The 11,467-nt window shown below is 44.8% G+C and overlaps 1 protein-coding gene across 1 annotated transcript in view; it reads right to left on the reverse strand.

The window, feature by feature from the left end:
* PSMD1 (proteasome 26S subunit, non-ATPase 1) overlaps positions 1 to 11,004 on the reverse strand; it is a 128,760-nt gene extending 117,756 nt beyond the window's left edge. The window contains exons 1-7 of the mRNA XM_065411440.1: positions 10,989 to 11,004; positions 7,451 to 7,494; positions 6,314 to 6,387; positions 5,879 to 6,048; positions 4,978 to 5,183; positions 3,499 to 3,642; positions 1,443 to 1,669 (exon numbers count right to left, since the gene is read on the reverse strand). Of these exons, the coding sequence (XP_065267512.1) occupies positions 1,443 to 1,669; positions 3,499 to 3,642; positions 4,978 to 5,183; positions 5,879 to 6,048; positions 6,314 to 6,387; positions 7,451 to 7,494; positions 10,989 to 11,004 (881 nt within the window). The remainder of the gene's footprint in view (positions 1 to 1,442; positions 1,670 to 3,498; positions 3,643 to 4,977; positions 5,184 to 5,878; positions 6,049 to 6,313; positions 6,388 to 7,450; positions 7,495 to 10,988) is intronic.
* Between the last annotated feature and the right edge of the window lie 463 nt (positions 11,005 to 11,467).

Genomic DNA, 11,467 nt, shown 5'->3' on the forward strand with positions numbered 1-11,467 from the left:
CCTGCACCCCAACCCTCTCCCTTGAGCCCCCTCCTGCACCCCAACCCCCTGCCCTGAGTCCCCTGCCGCACCCCACAGCCCTCCTGCACCCCAACCCCCTGCCCTGAGCCTCCTCCCACACTCCTCCCTGCACCCCTGCCCTGAGCCCCTTCCTGCACACCGCACTCCCTCCCGCACCCCAACCCCCTGCCCCAGCCCTACATTCATGGCCCTGCATGCAATTTCCCCACCCAGATGTGGCCGTCGGGCCAAAAAGTTTGCCCAACCCGATCTACCCGCTACATACGCACTCTTGACTGAAGAAACAAAGGTGTTTGGAACCAGTTTCCTACATTTCCATAGGCCCTTGTGTTTTGGTAGGCTTGGTTTGGACTACAGTCCCCATTAAATGCTATTTAATTAGATGTGGGTGCTTGTCTGGCAGCTCCAGAGGCTAAAGAACAGGCACAGCAAGAACAGCAATGCTACAAGCTTCCTCCACAAGGCTGTATCCACATGCCTCCATCTTAACCTAGAGAGGGCAGTTGAGTCTTCATGCCGTGCGGACTACTTGTGAGAGACCAAAGAGGAGATGAAATGAGGAGACCAATTAGCCCCAACTGTGGGGGTGTCGTGTAATGTGGATATCTGGCCACAAAGCTCTTGTGATACAGACGGCTCAACGGTCCCCAAATGGTCATAATCTTCTGGTAACAAAGTTCTAGGCTGGATTTGAACTAGTGAGCTTTGTCCAAGAGGTGAAAGGCTTTGTATCATATCAGTAATAATAAGGCCCTTCATTTCTGGTTTTTACTGAAAATTTCCCAGGTTTTACAAAAGTTATTATTCAGTTTTGACCAATTTTCACCCAAACTGTAGACTACTGAAGTACCTGAAAATACTGATTATGCTAAGAAAATCCAATATAGCATTAGGTAAGATGTGTTTATGTCAATAAACAACTAGTCTAAATGTAATTAAATTCTCTCTGTTAAAGTATCTCTGGGCTCCAATAGGTTCAGGTACCATCTAGCAGCGCTACATATTATGCAACTAAATACAGTTAATGAAATAAATTACCACAGCATTAAACTGCTTTTACTTTCAATACTCTTGCTTTTCTCTGTTGCTTTTTTCTGTTCTCCCGTCCCCGAGTATTAACCCCAATATTTACCCAGAAAACTGGGTCATTAATTTGTTTTTAGCAATTTTCACCTTTTAAAAATTTTGTAATAAATGCCACTAAATTCCCAGGAAATTGTAAACAAAAGAAAAACTGAAAACGAAGGGACTCACATATTACTAGTCCCTGGGCCATACATTCCCCTAAGTCTAAGAATATTGATGCATGCTCTTCCAATGTTCCTGCGTAAATTAATTCCTCCCCCCCAAAAAAAATAATACAACAATTGTATTCTAACTGAACATGACAATTATATTTCTACTCAAGCCAACATCCCCACCTGTCTTTCTCAGATCCAGGAACAGTCCCAGTGTTGGTTGATCCAGGCACAGAGGCAATAGGGGTTCCAACAGTGTGGAGATTCTGGATCACAGAAGACAAGAACTGCTGGCTGGCACTTTCATACAGATCAAAGCAGATCTGATAAGCCATGAGAAGGTTGTCTTCCTTCACCAGCTTTTCTAAGATGTCACTTACAGCCTGGGGGTCATCCAGGAAAATCAGGCACTGAAAAAAAAATAAAGATAAATCCACCAGGTAGAAAACACTGCAAGATGAAAGACAAGGCACCAATTCCCCATACTAATTTCTGTACTGTTTCCCTGGGACAGAGGTCTCCCCCACCCATGGCAGATACTAATAATCTTACAATAGTTCTTGTAAGTACACTTAATATTTTCCTTAGTCTCATTTTAAACACAATTACTGTCAGAGAAGCTTCTTAAGAATTAATTTTTTTCCTATGTATAACAGCATCTTCTGAAGCTGTATGGGCATAACTTATAGTCCATCCACTTCATTACTTGAAATGATAGTGTAATCTCATACTAATACTAGAACAAGATTGAAAGGTTTTACCAAATGAACATGTGCCATTTTGCTAAAATACCTAAGATAAAATAGAACAGGGTGTGGTGCTCTTAAAGTCCCACACCTAGGGCAAGCTGTGATGGCACAAGACCTAAGCACCCAGCTGTGTAAAGGTGATCATGAAATGGCTTTCTGAAAACAAAAAGTTGTCTTTATTTCCTGGAGAAAAGAAAGGAAGTTCTTAAATTTTCTTCAGGTTCCAAGTTGTGTGATTACGGTCTGATCCCCCACAATGATGCATGGAACCTTTAGTCTTAATTCACAGAGCGTAGGCTCAGAAGAGACCATTATATCACCTAGTTTGACCTCTGGTATAACATGGGCCAGAGAATTTCATCCAGATACCCCTGTTTTGACCCCAGTAAATTGTGTCTAACTAAACCACAACTTCCAGAAAGTCCTCCAGTCTTGATTTGAAGACATCAAGAGATGGCGAATCCACCATGTCCCCTGGTGCTCCAAATAGTTAATCACCCTCACAGTTAAAAATTTGTGCCTTATTCCCATTTTGAATTTGTCTGGCTCCAGCTTAAAGCGCCTGGCTCTTGTTCTGCCTTTGTCTACTAGATTAAAGAGCCCTTTAGTACCTGGTATTTTCTCTCCTTGAAGGTATTTGTACACTGTAAATCAAGTCACCTCTCAGTCTTCTTTCTGTTAAGCTAAACAGAGTGAGATCTATGTCTCTCACTGGAAGGTATTCTCTCCAGTGCTCAAATCATTTGAGGCTCTTTTCTGAACCCTCTCTAAGTTTTCAACATTCTTTTAAAAATGTGGACACCAGAACTTGATGCATTTTTCCAGTATCGGTCTCACCGATGCCCTATACAAAAACAAAAATCACCTCCCCACTCCTACTCACTACTCCCCTGTTTATACAGCCAAGGATCACATCATCCCTTTTTGCCACAGCATCACACTGGGAACTCATGTTCAGATGCTTTTCCACTATGAGCCCTACACCCTTTTCAGAGTCACTGCTTTCCAAGACACAGTCCTCTGTTCAGTAGGTATGGACTTCTTGTTCCTAAATGCATGAACTTAATTTGGCAGTATGAAAAAGTATTTTGCTTGAATAGGACCAGTGAATCAAGCAATCCAAATGGCTCTGTATGACAGGCCTGTCATTATTATTTACTATTCCACCAGTTTTTGTCATCCACAAATTTTAATCTGCAGTAATTTTATATTTACTTCCAGATCATTGACAAAAATGTTCTAGCTCCTCTAGTTGTTTTAGAGCAAGCTTTGTTTCAAAAGAATGAGCATGACCAAGTATGAAATATCAGAGTCCACCTTTAATATTGACCTCCATTCAATCCATATTTAGCACCCACCTAGGCAACTGAATTTCATTTGTTTAACTAAATACAATCAAAGCCCATGTGGGAACTGAGTTAGATACACCTAGAAGACAGTAATTTTTATTAAGCAAAGTGTTTATGAAAAGCAGAGGTACACAACATTACCTGGCACACATTGATGAAGTCTGGTTTCTCCAGGTTCATGTAGATTTTAACCAGAACTCGCAGCACTTTATTACGGAACTGCTTATTCTGCATCAGAGACATGCAGAGCTTTAAGCTGTAGGCAAGCATTCCCGGAACATCATTCTGAAATTGATGGAAAAGACACAGTCCAGATTTTGTAACAGATGTTATTAAAAAACAAGGTTATGGAATAAAACCATTTACACGTAATTTATTTTATGTTGACAGAAAAATACACACAACTTGACATCTGGTCTCTTATTTTTCTCTTTCATAGAAACTCAAACACCACATGCATACAAACGTGACCCAAACAGAAGACCATTTATAACCAAAACAAGCATACTCCACCACCAAGAAACAATACTCACGGAACGACGCAAATTGACTCCAAATTAAAACCTCAAAACATAAGCACAAATGTACCTTGAGAGCTCAATACTTAAATTTTCTGTCCCACACACTTTTCCCTAACCATCAGGTACTCAACCCAGGGAAATGCAGGTGTTCAACATAAAAATGTTAACCAAATGGACCACCCAGCCAAAGAATTCCACTTATACACATACTTCATGCAGGAGATTGAGAAGAGAAAAGTCTATTCAGCTCTGATCAGAGCATCTGAGCTAAGCTATAGCAGAAACAGAAGGGGTTCAGAAAGGAACAAAGTTATTAGGTGTGTGGAAAAACTTCCATATGAGGACTGAAAAGATCAGGACCACTTAGCTTAAGAGACGGAGATTAATAAGATGGGACATGACATAGAGGTATACAGAACAACAAATAGAATAGAGAAGGTAATTTGGGCACTCCTAGATACCCTCTCTCATATTTCAAAAACTAGGGTACATTCCCTGAAATGAAAAGGCTACAAATTTAAAGCAGATAAAAGGAAATACTTTTTTTGAATAATGCATAATCAACCTATACGTCCAACTCCTGCATGACAACACGGAGTTCAAGAGCTTAGCAAGATTCAAAAAAGGATCCATGTTTGTGGATAATCAGAACCTCCACGGTTACAATAGGTGGGTTATACATAGTTTTAAACAAAGAGAGGCTCTTCCACTTCCTGGTGAACAACTTTTTTGGGAAGAGATGGTTTAATTATGGCCAACACTTCATTCCTCAGATTTGTTCATGAAAAAAGTTGCATAAATTTTCGAAATTAAAACGTCACTAGAACTGAAACTTATCTGTCTGATGCTTATCCACCACAGCACATTAAGTGCCCCTTTAAATATTAAAAAGGGGCAACAGATAAAATAGACAAAACATGACAGGGTAAAATCTCATCATTCAAGTTGAATCACTGGGTTTCACCAAACATTTCCCAGTGAGCTTCACTGTTATTTTGCCCCAACAAAATCTGTAGTTTTATAGTCACTTGAACCTCCCTTTTCTTGATCCAAACCCTGAAGGGGAAAGTTAAACCCTACATGTGAATCCTCCACCTACCGATTCCAGTATGGTTTTCTCAAAGACATCCAGCCTACGAGTCTCCAGCGCAATACCAATGGCCTGCTTGTACTTGTGATCATCCAAACACCGCTGGAACATCTTGTTAACAATCCCTTCCAGCCTTTCGTCGACAGGTTTCTTCTCCACTTCGGCCAGCTCTGCATTCTCCACACACTGCTTGGTGTAGTGATCAATACATTTTGCTGAGATGGAACATAAAGAACAATCACCATCAGCTTCCTGGACACACACAGCTTCAAAAGTAGTACAAGACAGTTGAAAATCTGACTACTAGAGTTTGGGGAGAAAAATAAGCACCCTCCAAGAAGATGCATGTCTACACATACAAGCATTTAACATCACCTTTGCCTTGTCTAAATCCATTAAATTAAATTTACTTGACCCACTACATGACCACAATCTAGGGTTAAATTATCAAGTCATTTACACCCCACTATCAACCTATTTAATAGTTCCCTTAGTTACACATGGGAACACATGGAAATCACTTGGGTGGTCACCAGTTCTGTTAAGTGGGGGAACACTTATATGTCCCAAAGTCTTGATTTCAGTGCTGAAGGCACACACATGTTTTACATGACTGTTTCAAACAACAGGAGATTCTGGATGAGGATATAACAGCAGGAGACTTCCCAGATGCACAATATTTATTTGTATTATCACAGCACCTAGGTAAGCTGGTTCTTCAATCTAGACAGAATTATAAACAAAGAAAGTCAAGAAATACTAGGCTGGAAAAAGCAGCTGCGACATCTGTTTAGCTAATTCTAAGCAGAGATCAGGGAATTTGGAGGACAGCAGCAAAGGCAAGTGGGATCTCAAGTTATAGTAGTTTTACCAACTAGAAGGCTTTCCATTTAGAGCCACTGTCAATTACCAATGATAGTCTCCACATATTCTGAATTGTCATTGACATTGAAGAGATCGCCTGCTCCCAAGGCATAGTTCAGAGACTCCTCAAAGGCTCCCAGGTGATAAAACACTTTGGAAGCCACCAACGCAGCGAACTGGCGACTCCGGAAGCCCTCATCTTCATAGAGAACTTCGCTGAAAAGGTCAGAGAAAAGACAATCAGCTGAGCATGCAAAGCTCCCCCCAAAGGCATAGGCCAACTGAAATTTTCAACCTCACCAGCATCTTTGGGAGTATAGATTCTCAAAGCAAAGCCAGCTAAAATGAACACTTTTTGGAAAATGGGGAGATAACTGCTACGTTAACCGGGATCAAGCAGCCAGAGGAAAGGCAGATGCATTATATTCCATGTTCTGTTTGAGCACCCACCCTTCCAGGAATAAATTATTTCTTCTCTTACATTTTATCCACTGACTCAGAGATTTCTGCCCAGAAGTCATTGACAACAGCATTCAGTTTGTGAAGAGCGAACTCCTATGGAAAGTAATAGAAGTTTCATTGTTAAAGAGCAGGATTCATTCTATTTTTCTCCTTATGACTGCATCCTACAATAAGCTCTCAAAGCCACCAACACCACTGCTTACAGAGCAATCTACATCCTAACACTGCTTTCCAAAGATAATTTATTCTCATGACTCCCCTGGGGGAAATGTAGGGTTCTTTATCTCCATTTTATAGGTGGGGATATGGAACCCTGATGCTGCTTCCCCCCAACTTCACTGGGAGCAGCACTGGGTCAAACTGACTTATTTACCGAGATTCCTTAAAATGCTCGGAGTCTCCAGAACTGACTCACAGCTGTCTTTGTCCCTGTTTTCTTGCAGGTTGGCTAAAGCAGCCTATTCTGAAAAACACATATCCCGCAGGGAATACAGACCACCCTGATTACAACCTGTGGGCAAGATGATGCCATCAACCTGCCAACAGCCTCTTTGTTCTGCTGATTTGGGTTGTTTGTTGGGTTCCGCCCTCTGTTGCCTTTTTAGTCTATATGTACATTTTATAAACTGTAAGGTCTCCATGGTTATTTTCTTCTCCCTCCACTAGGGTTACTAAACATTTTTAGAAGACTATATGGAGATATTAGATTATTTTGGTTTCTCCCACTCCCAAATTATGTTAGAGACTTGTGAGAAGAGATTAACTGTGACTCAAACAGTAAAATACAGAGCAAAAGAACATTCAAAGTGCAACCCCTGGGCCATATGCAGCCTAGAAACTCCTGCCATCATTAGAGAGGCAGAGTCTCCAGAAACTAGAGATCCCAGCATGACCCATGTTGGAACCTGCAGACATCCTGGGCATTAAAAGAAAAGATTGGTTGCAGTTAGCTGCATTTCATATGGATTGCCTGTGCATCTCAGGCTCCTGGCAATGAGTCCTTTTGACTGGATGCAGCTTGAATGCTACCTGTCCTTTTCTAACTATTTTGGTTGCTAGAATCTGCCTATTTCTATTGTAAACAAAAAAAAAAATGGTACAAAGTTTCAACTTGTGGTTTGTTGCTCTCAGGTCTAATCAGCATTTTCAAGCTTACCTTGAGCTGTGGCTCTTCTTCATCCAGAAGAGAAATAATTCCAGCTGCAAAACAAGAAGCTTGTCATCCGGGATGAACTTTTACGCATTGCAACAGAAAATGTAACTTAGTCCCAAAACAATATGGTGAAAAGAAAAAGCATGGTTCTAGTTTATGGTTTTAGTTATTAGGTAAAGACTTAAAGACTGACTGCAAACGTATAGCAAATCTATCCTTTAAAACAGCATATACGTTTGTATAAGCCTCTTGATCAAAATATTAAATCACTAGGACACTTGAAAATGTATCCTTTATCATTGATGTATGCACTATTCAGCCTGCCCATGCCCTTCCTGGAGGGGAGAAAAGGTAGGGGAATGAATCTTATACAATCCTACTCCACATATAGGATTCTTGTAAATTTCAATACCTTATTGATTTACCAGAAATAGAAGACAGGAAGCAAGCCTATGCTATCTCCCTCCAACACACACCATTTTTTTATTCTTAAAATGACCTGTTCAAAACATGATCCCAATTGATTCTCCCCAGTCAGAAATGGGATTTAGACCTAGAACTGAGCTTTTAACTATTGGGGACAGGAAATCATGATTGCAGACTAGAAAGAATAACCATTAATTTTTCCCTGAACTTTTTTTTCTCTCTCCTGAGAAGTGTTCAGGCAACAAATACCTCAATAGCAAATACCTCAATAGCAAAAAAATATATGTTTTCCTTTCTTGCTGGCTTTGCCCAGATCTCCCACAGTCTAGAATCTTTCCATTGGCTTCCCTTCTTCCATATATTCAAACTTCTTGTTGACTTCAAAGCTCCCCCTAACTCTGCACCTGCCTCTCTCTCTGCCTTCTATACTTCCTGATGAGCCCTATACTCTGCTAATTGCTAACCTCACCCTTCATCTCTTTCACCCACTCCAGACTTCAGATCTTTAATCACGCCTCTTCCATAGATCTGAAACAGGCTCCCAGTCACCATACACCAAGCACGCTGCTCACCACCCTCACTGCTTTCAAGAAAGCTATAAAAACTCATCTATTCAGTTTTCAGCTATAACGTCCAAACACCCGTGTTTATTCTGGACAATAGTCTCGTGTCTCTACACTGTAACCTCCCTGGGACAGTGATCTGTTACTGGGTTGGCACAGTCACTTGCATACAGTGGACAATGATCGTACTATATAATTTAAAATAAATAAATTGAAATAACTGTTGCTATAAGACTAAGCCAGAAACCACATTGTTATTCTACAGGATCTTACCAACAGTATTATTCTTACTGTGCCAAGCCCCATTCAGGTACAAAGCACAAGTGCCCTATTCATTTCAGTGACACTTTGCAAAGGCAAAGAGCAGCAGCCCTAGCGCTTCAGGTGACTGGAGCAGTCAGATGGAAGGGATTAGCACCTCTCCCACTAGGCAGCTCACCACATTCCCATGAACGAGCTGTTCTGATTCCATCTCTCCCATGCCACAGAGGAGATAAGGGGTCATTTATTGCTCTAAGACCAATTCTGTGTTGGGCTACATCCTCATTACGGGGGGGGCGGGGGGGGTCGATTTAAGATACGCAAATTCAGCTACGCGAATAGCGTAGCTGAATTCGACGTATCGGAGCCAACTTACCCCGCTGTGAGGACGGCGGCAAATCGACCTCCGCGGCTCCCCCGTCGACGGCGCTTACTCCTACCTCCCATGGTGGAGTACAAGCGTCGATTCGGGGATCAAATGTCGCGTCCCGACGAGACGCGATAATTCGATCCCCGAGAGATCGATTTCTACCCGCCGATTCAGGGGGGTAGTGTAGACGTAGTCTTATTTAAGATATTGACTAATAGTAGTCAGGCCTGGATTTGCACCCATTGAATAGGTAGGGTGGCCACTCACACATTCTCAGGATACCAAACATTCCAGTACCTCCAGGAATGATGTGGGCCTGCCCCTGCTGGCATGACCTCACCCCCACTTGGCATGATCTCCCACACATGGTGTGAGCAAGGTCATGCCAAGTGGGGGCAGAGCGGTGCTCTCTTTAAAACGGTGTCCCCCACATGATACCAGACAAAGCCAGGTCTGATTTTCGCTCAGTACCAGATGGGGGAATATCATTAGAAACGTAGGGTCATGGTATAAAACTGGACAAATGGTCTGTCTATGACTAGGCATCCACACTGCAGCGCCAGAAGTTCAGGATGGAATCCTGCTAAGTCACAATGGAGTTCAGAGCACCAATGAAAGTGGATCTTTCTCCCAGCTGTAGCAGCTGACACGCAACAGTGGATGTCAAGGGCTAAACACATTTTGTGATTACTGTAACTAGTCCCTAAAATGTCTATCACTCAGGCAGTGAGTCATGTTAACTCAGGGGTGGCCAGCCTGAGAAGGAGCCAGAATTTACCAATGTACATTGCCAAAGAGCCACAGTAATACGGCATCAGCCCCGCATCAGCTCCCCTGTTCCCAGCGCCTCCCACCCACGGGCAGCCCCGCTGATCAGCGCAGCGCCTCCCCTTCCCTCCCGATCAGCTGTTTTGTGGCATGCAGGAGGCTCTGGGGGGGAGGGGGAAGGAGCAAGGACATGGCAGGCTCAGGGGAGGGGGTGGGAAGGGATAGAGTGGGGGCAGGGCCTGTGGCAGAGCCACTGGTTGAGCAGTGAGCACCCCCTGGCATATTGGAAAGTTGGCGCCTGTAACTCCAACCCCAGCGTCTGTGCCTATACAAGGAGCCTCATATTAACCTCTGAAGAGCCGCATGTGGCTCCGGAGCCACAGGTTGGCCACCCCTGTGTTAACTACAGGAAGTTAAAAGAAAAAGCACAAAATCAGATCAAGTTACTAAAATGTTTAGACAAATAAATGTGTCTTGAGATGAATATTGCTAAACCCCTGGAGTTGATCTGATGAGCCAGAGAGCAAGATCTAAAGAGGGGAACCTCTTCTGAAGGAGCCCAGCTGCAAGTCAGAGCCTTTCAACTCAGTTCCTGACACTAAGCTCTTCCCATGCTGATCTTCACGGCCGTGACAAAGTGAAGGGAAAGAGCTGCCTCCCAGAAAAAAAAAAAAAAAGCACGTTTCCCTTCTATAGCCAGGCTCCTCCGAGATCTTAAAAGCTCTTTGGGAACATCAGCCAAGCCCCTGCAGATCAGTGCGGTCTCTGTTCTATATGGGGAAACTGAGGCAGGTACCTCAGGGCTCTCTCCGTTCTAGGTGGGGTCATGGAGGCGGGAAGTGACTTGTCCCAAGGTGACACAGCAGGCAGGGGGCAGAGACAGGAACGGAACCCAGGAGTCCGAGTTTCCCTGACCAGCCCCCCACACCTCACACACGGCCGACAGGGGCGAGCCCAGCGGGGAGGCAGGCAGGCGCGGAGGGGGTCGGTGACACGGCGATGCCCTCACGGTGACTCTGCTGCCGCCAGGGCGCCCCCTGGAGGGGAGGGGTCGGTCCCCAGAGGCAGGGGCGGCGCCGGCCATGCCCAGTCACCGGCCCTGACTCAGCTAAATCCCGGGCGGGCGAGCTGGAGGCCCCGGCCCAGCACTCACCGGCCGAGGTGATCATGCTGCCGCTTGGCCTCGCCCGGCCCGGGGTGCTCGCTGCTCCGCGGTGGGGGCCGGGGGTTTGGGGGCCGCCGATGCCGGTACTCGGGTCCGTGCCGTGACCAGCACTGCCGCCGTCGCCTCCTTCCGGCCCGGAAGTGTCGTCAAAGGACCCCACAGGACCCCGGCGAGCGGCCTGCCTTCGCGGCTGCCCGGTCACAAAGCACCCGGCGGCGCCGTTAGGAAAATGGGGGGCTCAGCCCTGGAGCGAGGGGAGAAGGGGCATGGGCCGAGTCGGCCCTCGGCCTGCGGGCATGGGCCTGGTAAAAGTGTCAGGCAGGAGCTGGACTACTGCTCCCTCCCCGCGCGGCGTGGGCCCCTCCCGGGGAGCATGGGGCAGGCAGCTCCCAGCCCGAGCAGATGGGGCGACCGACCAGCCTCTTCGCCCTACAGGGGCCGGTTCCCCGCTGGAGGAGAAGGCAATG

Source organism: Emys orbicularis, chromosome 9 (assembly GCF_028017835.1).
Source record: "Emys orbicularis isolate rEmyOrb1 chromosome 9, rEmyOrb1.hap1, whole genome shotgun sequence".
NCBI classification, from domain to species: Eukaryota; Metazoa; Chordata; order Testudines; family Emydidae; genus Emys; species Emys orbicularis.